The 25082-nt window shown below is 46.5% G+C and overlaps 1 protein-coding gene across 31 annotated transcripts in view; it reads right to left on the bottom strand.

Annotated features, from left to right (window-relative positions):
• ZMYND8 (zinc finger MYND-type containing 8) overlaps positions 1–25082 on the bottom strand; it is a 126647-nt gene that overhangs the window by 4249 nt on the left and 97316 nt on the right. For 16 of the 31 annotated variants that reach the window (XM_012534154.3, XM_033433862.2, XM_012534153.3 and 13 more), the window contains 7 exons: positions 24292–24675; positions 22181–22371; positions 10694–10774; positions 8836–8914; positions 6411–6650; positions 4390–4547; positions 3182–3248 (listed from right to left, as the gene is read on the bottom strand). In XM_012534154.3, the coding sequence (XP_012389608.1) occupies positions 3182–3248; positions 4390–4547; positions 6411–6650; positions 8836–8914; positions 10694–10774; positions 22181–22371; positions 24292–24675 (1200 nt within the window). Of the gene's footprint in view, positions 1–3181; positions 3249–4389; positions 4548–6410; positions 6651–8142; positions 8625–8835; positions 8915–10693; positions 10775–12848; positions 12879–12909; positions 12937–22180; positions 22372–24291; positions 24676–25082 lie in introns of those variants that run through there. The other 15 variants (XR_007472283.1, XM_004272953.4, XM_004272950.4 and 12 more) reach the window with 5 other exon arrangements.

Raw genomic sequence — 25082 nt, 5'->3', positions numbered from 1 at the left:
TGATAGGAAAAGTGTCTCAATAAAATAACTGTCCTAGTGAAGAATTTGGGGGAAATCATTGAAGGTATGATAAAGGAAACATTAAAAAGAAAAGAGAACAAACTCCAGGGAAAAAGCAAGGCTATGTTCAAAGGTGGAAATGTAATCGCAGTGCACATCTGCAACAAATGGCACGATCAGAACGATGGAAACACATTATCCTACGTCAATTTTTTAGGCGCAACCAACTGCCGAAAGCGAGAAGACCCAACTGCAGTTACAGGAGAGACGCACATGTCCTCCACCTTGGTGACGGGAGAGTCAAAGTGGGAAGATGGCAAGTCTGGATATGATGGGGGTAGGAGAGGTGAGGGAGGTTGTGGGCACCAAGAGAGGGGACAAGAGATACCGTCCCCAGCTGACGGAACAAGAACTAAGGAGCAAGTGTTTTACTTGACCAAGGTAACCCACAGGCACATCAAACAGTGACATAAGTAGTTTGGGAGGAGGGCAAGTAGAGAGGTGATAAAAGACCCCAATTCTCATCTTTTAAAGCCAGAAGTCAACAAGCAATGTCTAGATAAAGTCCAGAAATAGAAGTATGGGGAAACACGTTATTTACAAATAAGGAGGTTAAGTGCCAGATGTACCCAAAGACAGCCATGGAGACTGAGAGTGGGAACTGTTTTTCCCAGTACAGTTTTATTTTCTCTAACTATAGTCATCCCTTGGTGTCAGGGATCGCACAGGGGATTGGTTCCAGGACCCACCACAGATACTAAATCCCGTGGACACTTAAGTCTCATGGTCGGCCCTCCATCTCCAAATCCACGGATTCAACGAACCACAGATCGTGTAGAACCGTGCTGACTATGGGAAAAGATCCACGTATACGTGGACCCGTGCAGTTGAAACCCCTTCAAGGGTCAACTGGATATGCGTGCATTGCTTTACAATCTTAAAATGAAGAGACAAGTGAACAGGAAAAGCCCACGCCCACCTCGAGGCAGCTCCTACCCCCTACTAAACCTTCCTCCCTCCCGACTAGACCCTCATCTTAACCAGCCTAGTTCCAGAAGTCTATAAAGAGCTCAGAAACCTCAGTGTTTGTAAACCTTTGTAAAGCCCACGTTCCTCCACAAGATTCCATCTACGCTGTCAGCAAGCAGTGAGCGCTAGCAGAAACCATTAGACGTAAGAGGAATCAGAAAACCAGCCAGTCTGTCTGCTCTGCCGCCAACCATCACCCAGGGTGCTTTGGTGAGTAAACAGGGGAAAGTGAGAAGTCTGGAGCTCGCTGTCCTGACCTGGCCTCCAGTGACCTCCCGCTCGGTTCCCTTCGGCCCACACTCCAAAGTAACACGGCAGCACTGCCTGAAAATGTTTTTTCCTCCAGCTGCTGACAATGTGGGACCTTTCCCTCCCTCCCTGCTTTCCCCCATCTCATCATTAGCCTCCTCGGGACGATATTCTCCCCACTCCCCAACCCCGGCGCCAAGTCACCAGCGTCTTCCAGGCTCCTGGCTCCCTCTCTCCAACTCCCCTTTCTACCCCCTCGGACACCAGGGTGCTTCAGGTCAAGAAGGATGGGGAGGTCAGCCAACAACGGCCCGTGGGCCAAATCCAGGCCAGTGCCTGTTTTTCCAAGTACAGGTTCACGGGAGCACAGGCCCACCCATCTCTTTGTGTGTCATCTGTGGCCTGTGCTCCGCAACGGGAGAGGCCACAGCAGTGAGAGGCCTGCGTACCGCAAAAAAAAAAAAAAAAAAATTTACTCTCTGGTCCTTTACAGAAAGTCTGCCAAGCCCTGGGCTAGGTAACATCTCATCCACCTCGGAACTGAGGTACGATGCATCTCCCAACCACCTTCCTGCACGCAAGCTTCCCTGTCCCAACAGATTCCATACTCCCAGGGCATCACTCATCTTCCCAAGGCCCGTTAATCTTCCCACATGGATCGTACCACTTTGCTGCTCCAAAACCTCAACAGCACCCCCTGTCTGCAGCAGTCTTTCCACCTTGAGCCCTTCTCACTCCACCTTTGCAATTGTGACACGTCCACTCAGTTCGTGCTGTTATTTTAAACTCATTTTCAACTTAAGTCAAACAGAAACTCTTATATCATCACCAAAAAGCAGGAAAGCAATAATACCTGCCATACATAGATCAACATAATGAAAACCAAACTGTAGTAGAAAGTTCTAGGTGGGCGCCATGCTGCTGAAGTTAAAAAGACAGATATCAAAAAACAAAAAGAAGAAGAAGAAGAAGGAATCAAAGGGATGAAGAAGATACCTTAGCACCAAACTGAACTTGTTCTCAGAGATGTAACCAGAGGACTGAAGGGGGAGTGAGAAGTGAGTTTTTTCAACAGGTGGTTCAATCATATTTAATGCCAAGTTCGTGAAGTCAGCTCGCGTCACTTCCCCTGGTGCACCCCGAACCTGAACCCCACTTTCCAGCCCTTCAGGAAACTTTCTCCAGCCACCCTAACAAAGGACATCCCTTCTTCCTCTGTGCACTAAAAGAAAATGTTTGGTTTTCAGTTGAAGAGAAGGACCCGGCAGAGAGGAAGATCCTAGAGCTGAAGGACCTTGAATTAAGTAGAACTGTCCTCACTGAAGACACCTTCTTTGAACCCTTCTGGAATGCCCTCAAACCGGCTTAGGAGGGTGCAGGGGAAAGACCCTTTGGGCTAGAAAAGAGGACAGCTCAAACTGCACAGAAGGGGAAAACCAAAAGTCAGTGTCAGAAAATCCCCCAGAACAGCCTACCAGGTTATCCCTCAAGTAGAAAGAGTTTTACAGAAAGATCATCTACCTAAAAATTTTCTTTTTTCCTCCGAATGCTCAAGTACCCTCATCCACTAAATGCGGGCATTGGGACCTCGGGGATAGTTTCACAGTTTCATTTCCTGTGGTCATTTCTCTGAGGGCAGAAGAACTGCCCAACCCAAATGCATCTTCTACGCCACCCCAGGTCAGCAACGGAACCCTAGGTCTTTGATGTGGTACCCCAAGAAATCAAACAAGTACAGGTAAATTCTGATCCGCTGACCCGCCCAGGGCACCCCCAAGGATCCCTAAGGACCCACAGTTTGAAAATCACAGCCCTACACCCTTCAGCTTCTCCCTGAGGACATGGCTCCCCTCTGCCCGTGTGGACCGTGAGAGCACCATTCGCCCACCAGGGGGCAACATACCAGAGCCTTGGTTGGAGCCTAAGAGAATGGAGGAGGGCGTCTCCCTGGAGCCAGAAAGGTCGAGGGTCTAGAAATACAAAAAGAGAGACATGGAGGCAAGGCACTGGGGCCAATGCAGCCCCCCCAGGGAAGCCCAGGGATCCATGGGGGGCACTCATCACGGCCCCTACAGCACCCTCGTGCCCTCTGCCTGGCGTGCTCAGGCGGGAGAGGCCAGGTCAGCCGGGGGGCCCTGCACCTGTGCCCTTTTCTGCTCTACCTCCCCAGAACACAGCACTGGGGGCTCCTCACTCAACTCTAGAGCCGTGGCTTCAAGAACACTGGTCCTCAGCTCCCCTCTCTGACCTAACGCCCACCCCAGATTTCTGCCACATCCCGAAAGGAAGCACAGCTGTCCCTCAGCACCCAAAGCGGGATGGTTCCAGGAGTCCCCGAGGGTACCAAAATCTGGGGATGTTCCAGCTCCTTACACACAAAAAAGGCCTCGTACGGTGAATACAGTGGGCCCCCTGTATCCAAGGATTTCGAATACATGGATTCAACCAAACATGGATGGAATTTCGGTTGGTTGCGAGAAACCCACGGATACGGAGGGCTGACTGCATATTACATCAAATTATATCAGTTCACTTTTCTTTCACCTTAACCTCTTACTAGGCAATAATATCAATGAAATCAAAGGGTTTTAACTGCTGGGATGACTTGTTTTTTTCCTAACAGACAGGAAATAAATACATAATGACTACAAATGTAAAACAATGATCAAGGCGCCACCTAAAATAATGCTTGCGTGCAATTACATATACCACACACTGGGCAAGTAGGAGGTGGAACCTGTGTGTCCAAGAGAGCAGCCACCAGCCTTCTGTGACCACCTGTATTGAAATTAATTATAATTCAATAAAATTTAAATTCCAGGTCCTCAGTCACACTAGCCACAGTTCAACCGCTCAACAGCTACACGCGGCTAGTGGCTCCCATACTGGGCAGAGCAGATACAGAACATTCCCATCATCTCAGAAGGTTTTGTGGACAACGCCGCCCTACACACGCACCTTGTGAAAAGGAGCCCTGCTAAGACTGTCACCCCCATCTGCAGCCTGAAGACAGACAAACCTCCCTACAGCACAGGACTCGCCGGGGGTGGCGGGCATGGGGGTGGGTCTGACTCTCGGCGTGGCCCAAAGGCACGTGGGAAGGAGACTCACCGAGCCACTGTCCTTGCTTTTCTCGGCTGGCGTCTCCTTCTCTTTCGAGCTGCTGGTTTCCGGGGGGGCTGCCTGCGTGTTGGAGGAGGTCCCCTGGGATGACTTGTTTAGTGTTTCTGTGTTCACCTCGGCATCTGCTTCCTGCTGAGGCGCGGTCGCTGAGGGCAAAAGGGGACAGCAGCCAAGTATAAGCCGAGCGTGATGGCTCCGGGCCCACAGGGAAGCCCGTCCTGTGCAAACCAACACCTGTGAGAGACGCAGCTGCCACCCAGGCCCACTCAGGGCACAAGCACAGGCCCAGGGTGGCTGGACCAAAGCTTTCCAGACGCGGGAATTCCAGACTGTGCGTGAAAATATGTTCATTTCTAAGAGTCTGTGATTCAAGTTTTATTAAATCATGCTGGAGAGAAAGAATGTTCGTGAAACAAACACTCTGTAAACTGCTGTTCCAATTACTCATTTCATCATTTCTAATTTTAGACCAGTTTTCACCCCATGTTTTACCCTATAACAGCAGAGCTGAGCGCTTCTGACAGACCACCCAGGCCACAAATCCTGAAATATTTACTCTCTGGACCTTCGTAAAAAAAAACTTACCAACCCCTGCTCCAGAGCTTCTCAAACTTGGGTCATTCGTATATCACCTTTGAAAAACTTGTCAATCTGTAGATATACTCCCTTATCATATTATTTATGTTACTTGTATTTAACTTATTTACTTTATTTATTTTTGGGTGTGTTGGGTCTTCGCTGCTGCACGCAGGCTTTTCTCTAGTTGCAGCGAGTGGGGGCTACTCCTAGTTGCAGTGCGTGGGCTTCTCGTTGCAGTGGCCTCTCTCGTTGTGGAGCACAGGCTCCAGGCGCGTGGGTCCCAGCAGCTGTGGCTCGTGGGCTCTAGAGCGCAGGCTCAGTAGTTGTGGCGCACGGGCTTAGTTGCTCTGCGGCATGTGGGATCTTCCCGGACCAGGGCTCAAACCTGTGTCCCCTGCATCGGCAGGTGGATTCTTAACCACTGTGCCACCAGGGAAGCCCTGTTATCTGTATTTAAATAAATTATTTGAAATGGAGACTTTTATTTCTAAGCATAGAAATCTAACATTAACCATAAATAAATGCTAATTGTAAAATAATCACTAATAAATACTCTTAATAAATTCTAACTAGACAGTGTTTCCTGCTGGAGTCTCCTAGCCTGGGATCTGCTTGCTCTGTATTAGAAAGAGATTTCAGGGGACTTCCCTGAAGTCCCCACAGTGCGCCACAACTACTGAGCCTGCGCTCTAGAGCCCGCGAGCCATAACTACTGAAACCTGCGAGCCACAACTACTGAAGCCTGCATGCGTGCCCAGAGCCCGTGCTCTGCAACAAGAGAAGCCACCGCAATGAGAAGCCCTCGCACTGCAATGAAGAGTAGCCCCTGCTCACCACAACTAGAGAAAGCCCACGCGCAGCAACAAAGACCCAACGCAGCCAAAAATAAAATAAATAAATAAATTTATAGAAAGAGATTTCAAAGACCGATTAGTTCCAAACCAACACTTTTTCCTTCACATGAGCACTGGGATCCCTTATTTAACACTATGAGTCCAGGATGGGCTCCACTGTAGGGGGCTCTCCTGTGCATTTTGCAGGGTGTTTAGCAGTATCCCTGGCCCCTGCCCTCTCGATGCCAGCGGCACCCCCCTCAGTTATGACAACCACGAACGTCTGCAGTCATTGCCAGTGTCTGGAGAGGGGACAGAGACAAAAACTGCCCCCGGTGGAGAACCAACCACGGCAACTCACATGAAACTAAAGTGATCATCACAGGCCCCGCACTGTGGCGAACAACACGGTGGCCAAGGAGACCAGAGGTTCAAAACACCTGTGTCTGGAGTCTCGGCTCCATGTCTGTGTGCTGCTCTCTCGTGTGTTAAGAGTCACACAGGTGGTGAGCGAGCATGACGAGGGCCCTGTGGTCCAGGGGGAGCCAACAGCCCACCCTCCGCAGCCTGGGCCAGGAGGTGCCCCCGGGGCCCTACCTGACTGGGTGCAGGACTTCATGTGCTCAGGCCAGTGGGCCTGCTGGCAGGGGTAGTCACAATAGCTGGTGTTCCAGCAGCAGTAGAAGATGGCCTCCTTCTTGCAGTTGGCGCACCACTGCTTCTTCTTGGTCTCGTCCACCGCCTGCTGCTTCTCCAGCTCCAGCTGCTTCTTCACCTCGGCGATGAGCCGGTCCCGCTCCTGCTCTAGGCTCTGCCGCATCTCAGCCATGGTCAGCTCTGCCAGGGGAGGGGAGGGGAGGGGAGGGGGGAGGAGAGGGGAGTGGAGGAGGGGGAGGGGAGGAGGGGGAGGGGAGGGAGAAGGGAGAGGAGAGGAGGAGGGGAAGAGGAAGGGAGGGGAGAGGGAGGGGAGGAGGGAGGGGGAGGGAGGAGGGAGAGGGGAGGGGGAGGGGAGGGGAGGGGGAGGGGAGGGGAGGGGAGGGGGAGGGGAGGGGAGGGGAGGGGAGGGGAGGAGGAGGAGGGGAGGGGAGGAGGAGGAGGGGAGGGAAGGAGGAGGAGGGGAGGGGTGGAGGGGGAGGGGAGGGGTGGAGGGGGAGGGGAGGGGTGGAGGGGGAGGGGAGGGGAGGAGAGGACAGGAGGGGAGAGGAGCAGATGCCAGCTTCATCACCTGTCCCCCCGCCCAGGCCGTGGGGTCATTCACACCAGGTCAGAACATGGATTCCAATAGACTCAGGTGTGGATCCTGGCTTGGAGATGCCCTGGCTGTGTGATACCCCCTGGGTGAGTCACCCATCCTGCCCGAGCCCCAGTGTCTACATCTGTAAGATGGGCATCCATCACGCTGACCAACAAGAGCTGCTTGTGATAATGAACGTCAGGTGCCAAGGATGCAGATAAGGGGGCCGCATGGGGATTCTGCAGGAAGCCCTCAAATAAACCCTTGAAATGATTTCCACTAAACTCACGTTGAATTTTATCATTAGTTTAAGGCTTTTTTTCTATCAAATACTTACATAGCACCTACTACCTGTAGGCACTGTTGTAAGCACTTTATAAACATGAACTCCTTTAATCCTTTATACTACTAATCCTATGAGGTAAGCATTACTATAATACCCCTTTCACAGATGAGGAAACTGAGGCACAGAGCTAATAAGGGCAGAGGTGGGGCTACAACTGGGACATGCTGTCTCCTTGGTGTGTGGCTCTAACCTACCAGACAGGGCATCGTGACTGATCATTGGGCTAATAAAACAACTATCAGACTGCTCACACTACTGAGATTTCTCTCAATTTTATACCAGACAACAAGTGCAACACCTGGGAGCAACTTGCACACTGGAATAAAAGAAAAATCAATGGTTCCTCGACTCCTTAAAATCCTCTTCCTGAAATTAAAAAAAAAAAAAAAAAAACACCCTCCAAAAAACCACCGATAAAGAAAATTAACCCCTGGTAAAGATAAAAAGCACTTGTATCCAGACACAACATTTCCAACTAGGAGCCTGCCAACCATGACAAGCTCTGTCCAGCCCACATGTATTTTTTCAACTGTGTGGCCACTATTTTTAAATGAAACGATTCTGCATAAAAATAGACTCCTTGACTTTACAAGAAAAACAGGAAGAAGTGACAACATTCCAATAAACTTCCCTCCTGGCAACAAGGGAAGGAGCAGGGTGGTGGCTTTCCTGGTAGGCTTCCAAAGGACTGGAGTTTGCGTGATTTAAACAAGTATCACCTGCAAGCAGGTGGGCACCGCCCCCCCCACCCCACCCCCCGGGTCCGCCTCCCTAACAGAACCTCCCGGTTGCCAGCGTTCTGACTCTGAGGCTGGTACTACTCAAGGGTCTGAAAGAAACTGCTCTGCCTTTGAGGGGAGACCCTTTTACAATATACCCACAGCGCAGTAAGCGAAACATCAATCTTATCTACAATCCATGGACCAACGCCCTCGCCATGACGTGGGGCACACAGGAAGCATCCGAAACTTTAAGATGCCTGACGGTCGGTGGTTACAAGGAGGAAAGTCTGGAGTCACAGCGCCCAGACGTGAACTACAGCTGTGTGAGTTTGCACGTGTCTATGCCTCAGTTTCTGCTGGAAATAACAGACCCCTTTTTATCAGAAGGGTCTCTGTGAGAACTAGCTAATTCGTGAAAACTTCAGCCGGTTGCTGGAACAAGGTCAGAGCTCATACGCAGGAGCTGCTACCAAGGCTGTTGTGATGACCTTGTTGCTGGTGTTGGTATTCTGAAAAGAGGAAAAGGAGGGTGCCCTCCAGCTCCATCCTTCATATCTGGTTTCTCCAGGTCAGACTCTCCAGGATGCTGTGGTCTCCCCACCAGTGGTGCATCCCCCTGCCCTACTTTTGATTCAATTCACATCTGGGTCAAACGGCAGAGGTGCCAAGAAGCTCACATCCAGAACCTTCCACAGTGCAGACCAAGTCAGCAGGACTTACCCAAGTTGTGTTTCATTTCCGAGAGCTCCTGCTGGTGCAGCCACTGGAGCTTCTCTATCTCAATCCTCAGCCTGCGAATCTGTAAGGAGAGAGAAAGACTTCTTACAAAGTGCACCTGGGTGCCTTCTACCAACAGGGCTCGGAAGCTCCAGCTCTCATTACAGGGTTAACGTCATGTGCTGAGGCAAAGAGAGAGCAGCCTGTGCTGGCCTCCCCACAGCTGCAGTAAGAGAGGTGGGCGCCAGTGGGTTAACCCAAATTCGGGAGAACTTCTGCTCCAAAAAGCCAAATACGGGTCGGCTGTCTTTTCCCAGAAATGCTCTAGGAAAAGCCACTTAAAGTAAGAAAAGAAGACCAGGTCTTCATGATAAATAGTACGCCACAGGTTTGAGGAGGATTTGGGTCTAAAACATGAAACAAAAACAAATGAAAACAAGCTTTACTGTATCTCTTACCTAAGATTTTGGGCACAGGGGTGGCATGGTCATCCTCTTCAAAGTCCAAAGCTTAACATTTCTGGAAACCATAGGGCATTTTGGGGGGTAGGAGTAAATTGGGAGCCAAATTCGTTTGGAGGAAGGAAAATGTAAACCCAATGTGACCTGATACAAGGCTGTTGACAGGTTCTCAACTGGGATGATTTTTGCCCCCCTCCCTCCCTCCATGACACCGCAGTGCCTGGAGACATTATAGGTTGTTTCTGGCATCCCGGGGGTAGAGGCCAGAGATGCTGCTAAACGTCCCAGATGGACAGGACGGCCCTCACCACAGCGAAGCACAAACGTCAGTAGCGTCAAGTTGAGAAATCCTCATTTATCAAACACGGTGGGAACAATTGTACTGTTTCACTGCAGAAAACATTGTATCTAATCGTGGGAGGGGGCTGCATATTACCTCATTAAAATCTGGAAAATTCTGGCACGTATCTGGACCCAAGGTTTCAGGTGAGACATTACGGATCCAATACTTTCCACTCCACGCCAGTTAAAGTGAACAAAAAGGAACGAAGTATGGTAGCAGGTGGGGGTGAGGATGGGGAAGTTTTTCTAAGTTCTTGTTTGACGTCCCAGCACAATCATCAGGAGGGTCACATTAGCAAAAATACCCCAGGAGATTCACCATTTCTCTTGGGACCTCCCTGAAACCTTTACATGCATGCGGTTCTCTGTTGAAGGCCTATAGGGACACCTTCCTGGAGATTTTTTCCTCTTCGTCTGGGTGCCAGCCTCACCCTGCCAGGTCGTCAATGGCTCTGCATGTGGCTCCCCCCAGTTTTCCATCATGACTTTCAATGACCTCTAGAAGTCCTGCCATTGTCATTTCCCGTGGTGACCTGTTTGCATCGGGCTTGCAGGGAATTAGCCTGGGAGGGAAATTCAGGGAGGCTTTTTTTTTTTTTTTAAATAAATGGTCACTTCCTAAGTGGACATTTCAAAGTTTTAACCACGCTCTTCTCTAAGCAATCGCCTAAATTAAGGAGGCTGGGGATACACATTCCTGGACAACAGGGATCACCTGTATAAAAAAGTCCAAACTTTGGGAGAAGAGGAAGGATCCAATTTTACATGGGGTCAAAAGCACTACTGTCCAGTCTCACCAGCGGAATAACAACTCAAGCTCTGGTTTTGGCTGTATGAGTAGAAGTGAAGTGATTGCACAGAGCAGGGTGTGTCTGCAGAGCGCCAGCTTCCTAGCAAAGTGAAGAAATACCCTCACCACAAACCCCCATCAGCAGAGCAAGCCTGGTGACCAGAGACAGGACCCGAGAGGGATTTCCAGAGACGCTTCTTCACGGTGCCCCTACAGCAGCCCACAAAACACTCTTAGCAAATAGGGAACTGAATGTGTCATCTCTGACCTCGGCTATTGTGCTTCCAGTAGTGTTTTTAGAAAGGTCGTTATATATTTCCGTCATTGTGCCTTTTATTGCATCCATCATCTGAAAGATAAAAACAGAAATGATTCAGGTGATCGCTTCCCTGAGGCTTTTTCTAGATGACATACATCTAAAATTTATCTGCATAAAGCAGTGGTTTCTCCGCTGGGGGTGATTTTGTCCATCCTGGGACACTTAGCATTTTTGGTTGTCATGGCTGGTGGGGGAGGGGGAGGGGGTGCTGAAGGCATCGAGGAGGTGGAAGCTAGGGATGCTCAAAACACCCTACCGTGCTCAGAAGGGCCCCTGCAACAAAGTTATCCAGCCCCACGTGTCCCTAGTGCCAAGGTTGAGAGCCCGGTACGAACCAGGCAGGGTAGGAATCACCCACGAGTTCCCTGTGCCGTATCATGGGAGTAGTTCACAGCCATAAAGCCAATGTATAGCCACAGGTTAAAGTGGGGAGGATGAATTTGGCCCCAAGATGGTTTGGCCAGCACAGTGGGCTCAAGGGAGAGACTGTTTTGTCGCTGTTGGTTTTTTAAAATTGTTCCTCCTTAAAAAAACTATCATTTTACTGAGATATTCATATACCATACAATTCACCCATTTACTATGTACAATTTAATGGCTTTTAGTCCATTCGGTGTTGTACATCCATGACCACAATCAATTTCAGAACCTCTTCATTACCCCAAAAAGAAACTCTGCTCCCCGTGAGCCTTCACCCCGCAATAACCACATCACCGCCCCCCAGCCTCTGATAACCACAAATCTGCTTTTCTGTCTCTAGATAGAATCTAGATCATTTCATATATGTGGGACTCACACAATACTTGGTCCTCTGTGACTGCCTTCGACTTCGCAGAAAGTTTTCAAGATCTGTCTGTGCTGTATTCCTTTTTAGGGATGAATAATATGGTCCACTGTGTAGATCTAGCTGGTTTGCTATTTTAATGCTTTTGGTCGGGGCATCCACTGCCTTTCCAGTTTCTTTCCCATCTTCCTTTTCTTTAACTATTTGACCCCTGAGGGCATCAGCAAGTCTGTGGCAACAGCTCACGTCCACGCAGCAGGCACCCAGGTGGCTGCTGACGGAATGTGTTTGCAGGGTGGGTTTCTCTTCTATCTGCCACTTGGCCACTGACCTCCCACATCACAGGAGGAAGAGGAGGGGACAGGAGACGAAACTAGGTCTCAGATCTGGCCTGGCCGCTGCCGAGGACCCCCTGTGCTTTGCAGTTTGTTCCAATTCAGTAAGAAGGCAGGACAAACAGCACCTTCACATCTGATGCCCGAGATCTGTTCTCACTGTTACATCTTCTCATCCACAACTCTGAGCCTCGGTTTCCTCATGTATAAAACAAGGATAATAACAGTGCCCCCCTTGTAGGTACGCAAAAGGATTAAATGAGAAAACCACAAGAAGACTGTGGTTCGGTACCTGCTGAGGAAGAGTGGGCAGGTTCTGAACCACAATTCAGTGTGGTTCCTAAAGAAATACCTGTTTGTCTCATTTTCACAGAAAAATTAATTCACGTGAACATGTAATTGCGGAACTGTTCCCAACCCCCAAAAGAGTAACCCCCAATTCACCCCAAAATGCGAGGAAAATGAATAAATTATCTGTTGAGATTTCCGCCCCCAGCTTGTTGCAGGTGCCACAGGGGGACCCTGCCATTAAAAACACTTTGTGCTTGGGCTTCCCTGGTGGCGCAGTGGTTGAGTCCGCCTGCCGATGCGGGGGACACGGGTTTGTGCACCGGTCCGGGAGGATCCCACATGCCGCGGAGCGGCTGGGCCCGTGAGCCATGGCCGCTGAGCCTGCGCGTCCGGAGCCTGTGCTCCGCAACGGGAGAGGCCACAACAGTGAGAGGCCCGCGTACCACACACACACAAAAAAAACACTTTGTGCTTTATGGTCAGTCACTCTGTATGGGCCTCCTTACCCACATCCATTTAAAATATTAAAACAAAATTGCTTTACAAGAAAACTTCAGAAAGTGGATGAAATTCAATCCTTTACTAATGCCATAGTTACATTCCATTTTAAAGAAATCATGAATTTGCGGACTGACCTTCATTCTTACTTCCAAATATAGCAAAGAAGCCAACAAAGAGCCCTTCTGCCAAAACACACAAATCTGGGTCTTCAACTCTGGGTCACCTCAGACACAAGAAAGTTCATCAGCTACAAAACTATGTCACTGTGTTCATTTTCTTAGCTGCAAAGAAAACGTCTGTCAAAAAGTTCATTCTTCAATTTTGCTCTAAGAGTGAAGGGGGCAACAGTAGGGGATGGAACAGAAGTGGCTGCAGGAGCTGAGAACACTGGTTTGCTGCAAACCACTAGCCAGAGCCGCAAAGCATCCTCAGTTTTCTCTTCTGTAAATAGACAACTTGGACCAAATCAATGGAAGGTGATACAAAAAGTCAAATCAATTGCAAGCAGAACAAGAAGCCATTTGGGCAATACCAGACATTTTCTTAAATCAGTAATTTTAAAAATTACCCCGTTTCAATTTTCTTGCAATCCTACAACAGATCACATTAGGAAGAAAGGCTCCGTTTGGTGCCATTATGTCTTTAACACTTTCCTCATAATCTCTCTCTTTAACAAAAGGAAGATGGACTTAAGCTTCAAGCCTTGACAAAGAACAGGATCTGGTGAGGTTAGACTTCATTTTTTTGTGTGTGTGTGTTTTATCATCTTTATTTGAGTTACATTTTTTTTTAACATCTTTATTGGGGTATAATTGCTTTACAAGGGTGTGTTAGTTTCTGCTTTATAACAATAGACTTCATTTTATTTCAACTAGTTAAGTCAATTTAAATAAGAATACTAAGTCGATACTAGTTCAAGGTGATGAACAGGTAAGAAACGCTGAGGATGGTAATAAGTAACTAATACTTGAATCCTTCCTGTTCTGAAACTCGGGGACTCTGTAACAATTCTCGTGTTTTATTCAAAAGGGGGCAGAAATACTAAATAAGAGACCAAGTTACCCCCAAGAAGCGGAGTTGCTTGAAAAAGCCACATGTAAGGACAATCAATGTGTGGACACTGGACAGCTGTGCTCAGCAGGCTTGGTGTGAATTCACAAGTCAGCTCAAAGGCAGGTTAAGAGCACACTCACTAGATCCTGGCGGCTACCATCCAACGCCAGCTTGCACATTCACTGATTATGTGACCCTGGACAAGCTGTGTGGCCTCGCCAGGTCTTAGTTTTCTCATCTATAAAATAGGTGTGCTTAACGGTACGGTCCTCATCAACCTGTCATAAAGATTGAGTAAGGAACATATAAAACGTGCTTGGGACAGTGTCTGGGCCAGAGTCAATGCCATGCAGACACTGGCTCCTGCTAGTATCATCCTACCTAGTGTGACAGACACTCTGAAAAGGCCCCCCGTGACCTCAGCCCTCTGGGCTTTGTGCCCTGGTGTAATCCCCTCCAAGCATGGGCTGGCCTAGTGACCTGCTTCTAACCCCCGGAACATGGCAGAGGTAACAGTCCGTCATTTCCGTGATCACCTACATAAGACTGTGACTTCCATCTTGCTAGCAGCCTTTCTCTACCCCTTGCTGTCATGAAGCAAGCCGCCATGCTGGGCAGGCCACAGGGAAAGGGACTGAGGGTAGACGCCAGCCAACGGCCAGCCGGGAACTGAGGCCCCCAGTCCAAGAGCCCTCAAGGGAGTGAATCCTGCCCACAACCACCTAAGTGAGCTTGGAAGTGGATCCTTCCCCAGTCACATCTTCAGATGAAACCCCAACCCCAGCAGACACCTTGGAGGCAGCCTGCCAGAGGTCCTGAAACAGGGGACCCAGCCCAGCCAAGCCTGGACTCGACACCCACAGAAACTGTGAGATGAATGTGTGTGGTTTTAAGCTGCTAAGTTTTGTAGTGATTTGTTATGTAGCAACAGATAACACCTAGATAGAATAAAAAGAAAATGACCAACAGAAATTCATGAGTAGAAAATTATATATACCACTCTCGCCACCTAGAACTAAAAGAAAAGATTCTACCTTTCACACTCAATAATAAAGCAACTCCTATCATGAGACTTCAAGAAGTCTAGAAACAACTATCCTCAACTCTTGTCACCCATTCTATCAACTTGAATAGTTTACCCACTGGTAACTAATTAGTAATTTACTCATTACTAAAGAGTCAAGTATTATTATTGCCTACTTAGTAATTTACTAAATACTCTTACATTATTGTCATTAGCTACTATTAAGAGTTACTGAGGATAGAAAGACACTGGAACTCACCAAAACAGATACCCCACATCCAAAGACAAAGGAGAAGCCACAGTGAGACGGTAGGAGGGGCGCTATCACAATAAAATCAAATCCCATAACTGCTGGAGGGGTGACTCACAAACTGGAGAACACTTATACCACAGAACTCCACCCACTGGAGTGAAGGTTCTGAGCCCCACGTCAGGCTTCCAAACCTGGGGGTCTGAAAACGGGAGGAGGAATTCCTAGAGAATCAGACTTTGAAAGCTAGCGGGATTTGACTGCAGGACTTCGACAGGACTGGGGTAAACAGAGACTCCAGTCTTGGAGCACACACACAAAGTAGTGTGCGCATCAGAACCCAGGGCAAGGGGCAGTGATCCCATAGGAGACTGAACATGACCTACCTGCTAGTGATGGAGGGTCTCCTGCAGAGGCAGGAGGTGGCTGTGTCTTACCGTGAGGACAAGGACACTGGCAGCAGAAGTTCTGGAAAATACTCCTTGACGTGAGCCCTCCCAGACTCCACCATTAGCCCCACCAAAGAGCCAGGTAGGCTCCAGTGTTGGGTCGCCTCAGGCCAAACAACCAACAGGGAGGGAACCCACCCCACCCATCAGCGGACAAGTGGATTAAAGATTTACGTAGCTCTGCCCACCAGAGCAAGAGCCAGCTCTACCCACCACCAGTTTCTCTCATCAGGAAACTTGCACAAGCCTCTTAGATAGCCTCATCCACCAGAGGGCAGACAGCAGAAGCAAGAACTACAATCCTGCAGCCTGTGGAACAAAAGCCACATTCACACAAAGATGGACAAGATGAAAAGGTACAGGGCTATGTACCAGATGAAGGAACAAGATAAAACACCAGAAAAACAACTAAATGAAGTGGAGATAGGCAACCTTCCAGAAAAAGAATTCAGAATAATGATAGTGAAGATGATCCAGGACCTCGGAAAAAGAATGGAGGCAAAGATCGAGAAGATGCAAGAAATGTTTAACAAAGACCTAGAAGAATTAAAGAACAAACAAACAGAAATGAACAATACAATAACTGAAATGAACAATACCTAGAAGGAATCAATAGCAGAATAACTGAGGCAGAAGAACGGATAAGTGACCTGGAAGACAGAATGGTGGAATTCATTGCTGCGGAACAGAATAAAAAGAATGAAAAGAAATGAAGACAGCCTAAGAGACCTCTGGCTAACAACATTCGCATTATAGGAGTCACAGAAGAAAGCACCCGAGAAAATATTTGAAGAGATTATAGTCGAAAACTTCCCTAACATGGGAAAGGCAACAGCCACCCAGGTACAGGAAGCACAGAGAGTCCTATACAGGATAAACCCAAGGAGAAACATGCCAAGACACAGTAATCAAATTGGCAAAAATTAAAGATAGAGAAAAATTATTGAAAGCAGCAAGGGAAAAACGACAAATAACATACAAGGGAACTCCCATAAGGTTAACAGCTGATTTCTCAGCAGAAACTCTACAAGCCAGAAGGGAGTGGCATGACATATTTAAAGTGATGAAAGGGAAGAACCTACAACCAAGATTACTCTATCCAGCAAGGATCTCATTCAGATTTGATAGAGAAATCAAAAGCTTTACAGACAAGCAAAACCTAAGAGAATTCAGCACCACCAAACCAGCTCTACAACAAATGCTAAAGGAACTTCTCTAAGTGGGAAACACAAGAGAAGAAAAGGACCTACAAAAACATACCCGCAACAATTAAGAAAATGGTAATAGGAACATACACATCAATAATTACCTTAAACGTGAATGGATTAAATGCTCCAACCAAAAGACACAGGCTCGCTGAATGGATACAAAAACAAGACCCATATATATGCTGTTTACAAGAGACCCACTTCAGAGCTAGGGACACATACAGACTGAAAGTGAGGGGATGGAAAAAGATATTCCAAGCAAATGGAAATCCAAAGAAAGCTGGAGGAGCAATACTCATATCAGATAAAATAGATTTTAAAATAAAGAATGTTAGAAGAGAAATGGAAGGACAGTACATAATGATCATGGGATCAATCCAAAAAGAAGATATAACAATTATAAATATATATGCTCCCAACAAAGGAGCACCTCAATACATAAGGCAACTGCTAACAGCTCTAAAAGAGTAAATCGACAGTAACACAATAATAGTGGGGGACTTTAACACCTCACTTACACCAATGGACACATCATCCAAACAGAAAATTACTAAGGAAACACAAGCTTTAGATGACACAATAGACCAGATAGATTTAATTGATATTTAGAGGACATTCCATTCAAAAACAGCAGATTACACTTTCTTATCAAGTGCACATGGAACATTCTCCAGGACATATCACATCTTGGGTCACAAATCAAGCCTCAGTAAATTTAAGAAAGTTTAAATCATATCAAACATCTTTTCTGACCACAACGCTATGAGATTACAAATCAATTACAGGAAAAAAAACATAAAAAACACAAACACATGGAGGCTAAACAATACATTACCAAATAACCAAGAGATTACTGAAGAAATCAAAGAGGAAATAAAAAAATACCTAGAGACAAATGACAATGAAAAGACAACAATCCGAAATCTATGTGATGGGGCCTCCCTGGTGTCGCAGTGGTTGAGAGTCCGCCTGCCGAAGCAGGGGACACAGGTTCGTGCCCCAGTCTGGGAAGATCCCACATGCCGTGGAGCGGCTGGGCCCGTGAGCCATGGCCGCTGAGCCTGCGCATCCGGAGCCTGTGCTCCGCAATGGGAGAGGCCACAACAGTGAGAGGCCCACGTACCGCATTAAAAAAAAAAAAAAAAAATCTATGGGATGCAGCAAAAGCAGTTCTAAGAGGGAAGTTTATAGCTATACAAGCCTACCTCAAGAAACAAGAAAAATCTCAAATAAACAACCTAACCTTACACCTAAAGGAACTAGAGAAAGAAGAACACACAAAACCCAAAGTTAGAAGAAGGAAAGAAATCATAAAGAGCAGAGCAGAAATAAATGAAATAAAAACAAAGAAAACAATAGCAAAGATCAATAAAACTAAAAGCTGGTTCTTTGAGAAGATAAACAAAATTGATAAACCATCAGACTCATCAAGAAAAAGGAGAGGACTCAAATCAATAAAATTAGAAGTGAAAAAGGAGAAGTTACAACAGACACCTCAGAAATACAATGCATCCTAAGAGACTACTACAAGCAACTCTATGCCAATAAAATGGACAACCTAGAAGAAATGGACAAATTCTTACAAAGGTATAACCTTCCAAGACTGAACCAGGAAGAAAGAGAATATGTGAACAGAGCAATCACAAGTAATGAAATTGAAACTGTAATTAAAAATCTTCCAACAAACAAAAGTCCAGGACCGGATGGCTTCACAGGTGAATTCTATCAAACATTTAAAGAAGAGGTAACACCCATCCTTCTCACACTCTTCCAAAATATTGCAGAGGAAGGAACACTCCCAAACTCAATCTATGAGGCCACCATCACCCTGATACCAAAACCAGAAAAAGATACTACCAAAAAAGAAAATTACAGACCAATATCACTGATGAATACAGATGCAAAAATCCTCAACAAAATACTAGCAAACAGAATCCAACACCACATTAAAAGGATCATACACCATGATCAAGTGGGATTTAACCCAGGGATGCAAGGATTCTTCTATATACGCAAATCAATCAATGTGATACACCATATTAACAAACTGGAAAATAAAAACCATATGATCATCTCAATAGATGGAGGAAAGCTTTGGACAAAATTCAACACCCATTTATGATAAAAACTCTCCAGAAAGTGGGCATAGAGGGAAACTACTTCAACATAATAAAGGTCATATACGGCAAACCCACAGCAAACATCATTCTCAATGGTGAAAATCTGAAAGCATTTCCTCTAAGATCAGGAAAAAGACAAGGATGTCCACTCTCACCACTATTATTCAACATAGTTTTGGGAGTCCTAGCCACGGCAATCAGAGAAGAAAAAGAAATAAAAGGAATACAAACTGGAAAAGAAGAAGTAAAACTGTCACTGTTTGCAGATGACATGATGCTATACATACAGAATCCTAAAGATGCCACCAGAAAACTACTAGAGATAATCAATGAGTTTGGTAAAGTTGCAGGACACAAAATTCAAGCACAGATATCTCTTGCTTTCCTATACACTAATGATGAAAAACCTGTATGAGAAATTAAAGTAACACTATTTACCATTGCAACAAAAAGAATAAAATACCTAGGAATAAACCTACCTAGGGAGACAAAAGACCTGTATGCAGAACACTATAAGACACTGATGAAAGAAATTAAAGATGATACAAACAGATGGAGAAATATACCATGTTCCTGGATTGGAAGAATCAATATTGTAAAAATGACTATACTACCCAAAGCAATCTACAGATTCAATGCAATCCCTATCAAATTACCAATCGCATTTTTTACAGAAGTAAAACAAAAAATCTTAAAATTTGTATGGAGACACAGAAGACCCCACATAGCCAAAGCGGCCTTGAGGGAAAAAAACGGAACTGGGGGAATCAGACTCCCTGACCTTCAAGACTATACTACAAAGCTACAGTTATCAAGATAGTATGGTACTGGTACAAAAACAAGTATAGATCAATGGAACAGGACAGAAAGCCCAGAGATAAACCCACACACCTATGATCAACTAATCTATGACAAAGGAGGCAAGGATATACAATGGAGAAAAGACAGTCTCTTCAATAAGTGGTGCTGGGAAAACTGGACAGCTACATGTAAAAGAATGAAATTAGAACACTCCTTAACACCATACACAAAAATAAACTCAAAATGGATTAGAGACCTAAATGTAAGACTGGACACTATAAAGCTTTTAGAGGAAAACATAGGAAGACCACTCTTTGACATATATCACAGCAAGATCTTTTTTGATCCACCTCCTAGAGTAATGGAAATTAAAACAAAAATAAACAAATGGGACCTAATGAAACCTAAACGCTTTTGCACAGCAAAGGAAACTACAAACAAGACGAAAAGACATCCCTCAGAATGGGAGAAAATATTTGCAAACGAATCAACGGACAAAGGATTAATCTCCAAAATATATAAACAGCTCATGCAGCTCAATATTAAAAAAACAAACAACACAATCCAAAAATGGGCAGAAGACCTAAATAGACATTTCTCCAAAGAAGACATACAGATGGCCAGGAAGCACATGAAAAGCTGCTCAACATCACTAATTATTAGAGAAATGCAAATCAAAACTACAATAAGGTATCACCTCACACCAGTTAGAAAGGGCATAACCAGAAAATCTACAAACAACCAATGCTGTAGAGGGAAGGTGTGGAGAAAAGGGAACCCTCTTGCACTGTTGGTGGGAATGTAAATTGATACAGCCACTATGGAGAACAATATGGAGGTTCCTCAAAAAACTAAAAATAGAAATTACCATATGACCCAGCAATCCCATTACTGGGCATATACCCAGAGAAAACCACAGTTCAAAAAGACACATGCACCTCAATGTTCATGGCAGCACTATTTACAATAGCTAGGTCATGAAAGCAACTTAAATGCCCATCAACAGACGAATGGAAAAAGAAGATGTAGTACAATGGACTATTACTCAGCCATAAAAAGGAACTAAATAGTGTCATTTGTACAGATATAATGGATCTACAGACTGTCATAGAGAGTGAAGTAAGTCAGAAAGAGAAAAACAAATATCGTATATTAACGCATATATGTGGAACCTAGAAAAATGGTACAGATGAACTAGTTTGCAGGGCAGAAATTGAGACACAGATGTAGAGAACAAACGTATGGACACCAAGGGGGGAAAGTGGGGGTTGGGGGGGGTGATGAACTGGAAGATTGGGATTGACATGTATACACTAATATGTATAAAATAGATAACTAATAATAATTTTTTAAAAAAAGAGTTAATGATACTAAGAATCCCAATAATGAGAATTAGTTAGGCAGCAACATGCTTTCATTTGACGACTATGTATCAAGCATCTGCTGTGTGCCAGACACTGTTCTAAGCCCCAGCAATGAGCAGAACAGATAAAACTCTGTTCCCAGGGAGCTGCCTTTCTGGTGGTTATTCTTACTACCAGGTGGTCTACTGACATGAACCTGCACATCACTCCAGAGCACTCTCATTTGACAGCAAGGAGAACTGAAGCCTTTTCTTTTCCCCCCTACTTTTTGGCTGCACGGTGCAGTATGAGGGATCTTAGCTCCCCAACGAGGGATCGAACCCACACGGCCTGCAGTGGAAGCGCAGAGTCTTAACCACTGGACTGCCAGGGAAGTCCGAGAGCTACAGGCTTTTTATTCGCCTGAATTCAATGGTAAGCATAAAAGCACTTGGCAAATTAAGAGAGAGGGAGCAGGGAAGGAATGGACTGGAGTTTGGGATTAGCAGATGCAAACTATTATAAATATACAGAATAAACAACAAGGTCTTACTGTACAGCATAGGGAACTATAATCAATATCCTGTGATAAACCATAATGGAAAAGAATAACTGAATCACTCTGCTATAGAGTAAAAATTAACACAACATTGTAAATCAAGTATACCTCAATAAAATAAACTTTAAAAGAGAGAGAGAAAGAGAGAGAGAGAAGAAGAGCAAGCCTGCACCGAGAGGGTGCCCGTGAGTGAACAGACGGCAGGCGAGCCTGCTCGCCACACTGCTCGACAAAGAATGTGCCCAAAGTGGCATGAGTCCGGGAGGGAATCCATCACTCCCCGGTCCACCTTGGTTGCTGGAAAGATCTAAGTGCAGACATGGGACCTTGCAAGCCTTGCGTTTAAGCCTCTGTCACTTTTGTCCCACACGGCTTCTAAATGCAAACTAACCCCTTGGTCGGTTGTGAACTGAAGGACAGTCATCTGCTTCAGCAGCTTAAGGAAAATCTGTTCCTAATGAGTGACTTGAAGGCCGAAGGGTAATTTCGATTCTATGTCATTTTCCTCTTAGAATCTAAGCCCTCTCAGAGGAAGGGTCAGTCCTTTCTATATTTCTCTGCTTACACCCCACATCAGCCCCAAATGGAAGAGTCTGGTCTTAGAGATCCTCAGTAAAAGCAGGGTCTTCCCTCCCAAGCACCCTCTAAAACCTGCAAGGTCATGACCCAAGTGGTTCCTGTTGGGAAGCCAATCCTCCCACGTCCCGCCGGCACTCACTTTGCTAGTGTACTTGGCGATGTCCGCGGCAACATCTGCTGAGGCGGTGGCGATGGGCAGGTCTGCGCTTACTGAAGAGGCGAGGGTGCTCGTGGACCCCGAGCTGGTGACCAGGGGCGACGACTGGGTGCTAGTCACCAGGGTGATGGTGGAGGTGGACGGGCTCTGCGTGATCTCCTTCTGCTGGACAGCTAGGAAAGCAAAGGGTCCTGGTCATCCCACTGCTGCGGGAAGGCCATCCCAGTAGGAAACTGTGGTGGGGAGCAGAGCCTCTGACAAACGCCCTGCGAGTTTCTCTACTTTCAAGTGACAAAGTCTCTCTCCTTGGCCAAACCCGAGCCAGGCTCCCTGAGCTCTTTCTCAACGAGGCTTCCACCTTGGTCTATAAAGACGAATATAGTTTCTAACAGCTCAAGGCTGCATCCCTAGGATGGCCCTTGCCCCCTTAAGGTCCCTGACTGAGAAAACGCAAGGCTACCGAATGAACTGACTATATATTCCAGCCAACACCTAATGATGGGGCCCATCTCCCAGTCTCTGTGGGAGGGTCGGAGCCTACCTTCCATAGGTACCAGTTAGCAAACCCAGATGTTTCAAATGGACCAACACCCCCTTCCCACTTTATGTAAATTTTCACTTTCTGACTCTTCAGAGCCTCTGCCCACCCCCCTCCCTATTCCCGAATTCTCCCTTTAAAACGCCCAGTCCCCTGTGTACATGTTTAGTTCACGCTGGACTTTTTGCCCTATTGCAATAGTATAGAGCTGATTGAAATCTGTCTTTACTACTTTAACTAGTGGCCAGCTTTGCTTATCCCTGACAAGATAATCTGGGATTTAAGAATCACACCATCAATGAGCTCCTTCTTGCCAGCACCTAAATTCCCCTGGGGAAGGCTCACTATGCTTAAGGGGGATGAATTCAGAAGACCGGAACCGGTCACCCCAACATGAAATATCCTAGACTCGGTTCTGTCCCAACAGCGAGATCAATCCAGCTGTACTTCAATGCTGCGAGTCCAATCTTTCAGTCTGCCCTCCCCTCGATCTTTGAAGGGTTTCAACGGGAGCCAATTCAAGAACTGGCTACTCTTCAACCCCACGTCCTGCTGCGACTCTTTTAATAGTCCTACTCACAGGGGTGCACTCAGCATGTGAGAGTTTCAATCAAGGAGCCCAACCTTCAAGGATCTCGATGCAGGTTTCCCAGGGGAACAAGATTCTACATCAGTGCTCACAAGAGCTGGGTCAACTGGTACCCATCAGACGGTTCAGCTTTCCATCAGCTCCAGAGGGAGCCTCCTGCCGGGAGCTATGATTCCGCACTTCAGCAACTGGTTCTTGACGCTTGCTCCTCTTGTGTGTGAGGCTAATCGCTAGTTATTAAGGTAACCTTTGCTACCAACTTCTCACACTGTACTCTTTCCAAAACAATGTCCAGGGGTTCATGGATGTGTACAAGGAAACTTAAACAAAGGTATTCATTGCAGCACTACTTACAACAGGAAAAAAAACTGGAAGCAACCTATATGTCCATCAGTAGGGGAATACTTTAAATAAACTGTGGAATACTATGCAGCAGTCCAAAAGAATAAGGTAGAGCTGTATGTACTGACATGGACAGACCTCCAAAACATGCTGATGGGGGGAGGGGGGGCACGGAAAAAAGCAAGTATGGTACCATTTTCACGTTTTAAAAAAGAAAAAAGAAAAAAAAGTAATATTTTATGAAATCACATATATACATAAATATATATGCATACATGCATAAAAAAGATCTTACGGTTAACAGTGACCTCTGAGAAAGGGTGGAGAATGAAATGGCAAATCAATCAGGACAACACATTTTTGTGTCTATGTGTCTACTTCACCCCTTTCTAAGAAGAACATATGCATGTATTTATAAAATGAGAAAAAAAAGAAAAAAGAAAAGTACAAAGCAAGTTGGAAAACAATTTTTAAAAATAATGCCAAATGGAATGTGTGAGGCCTCCAGGATACAGTAACCAGGAAACCAAGGGGAACTGAAAAAATAAAACGATTATTTTTCTCCTGTCCATGTGGCCAAAAAGGGACCGGGCGCCACGGAGAGCAGAAGGGGAGGCTCGGTACCTTTCACGGCCTGTCTGGTCTGATATCTCGTCCCCTGGGAAGACTGAGGCTGCTGGTTTTGCTGCTGGTTTTGCTGCTGGTTTTGCTGCTGCTGCTGGCGCTGCATCTTCTGCATGTGCCACTTTTGGGAGGACGTTTGAAACTTACTTGAGGAGTTCCACACGACCCGCTGCACGGCCGGGGCAGTCTCCTTCGGTAAAAGCGGCCTCTGCTTTTTCACTGGGCTTCCTGTGGCAGCGGCGGCCGGGGCCGTGACCGTGGATGTGGTGCTGGTGGTGGCCGTGACACCAGCCGTGGGAGTTTGGGCAGAAGAGCGGGTGAGGACCGGCGTTTCGGGGGGAGACTGGCTGCCCGCCGTCGTGGATGGTGGAGCTTTACCTACGACTAAAGCCAATGCGTGAAAAAACAAACAAACAAAAAGTGGATTTGACTCGGGCTGGCCTGCAGGGTCTCTACACCACCAAGTTCTGGGTGACCATCAGAGGCTAGCATGCCAAAGACCCCCAGTGAATGGGCACTTACACAATACGCTCAGGCCACTTCAGCAGCATGCCGTATCTTAAAACATCAGCCCCCTTGTGTTCCGTGCACTTGCTCACATCTGAGACGTATGTCAAGGCATCTGGGGGACTGAGGCCAACCTGACCCAGCCCCTGCCCTCAAGTTGCTCACCTACTAGTAGACGACGCAGTGGATGAACAGAATCACTGCAAGCATCTTGTTTTACAAAGTTAAAGTTGGGTAAGCACTTTGAGAAAGACCCAGCCAAAGTCAATCCGGAGATTAAGAGA

This window comes from Orcinus orca, chromosome 16, assembly GCF_937001465.1.
Source record: "Orcinus orca chromosome 16, mOrcOrc1.1, whole genome shotgun sequence".
Classification (NCBI taxonomy): Eukaryota; Metazoa; Chordata; class Mammalia; order Artiodactyla; family Delphinidae; genus Orcinus; species Orcinus orca.
Note: the sequence above shows the minus strand (reverse complement) of the source record. Positions and strands in the feature narration are given on the sequence as shown.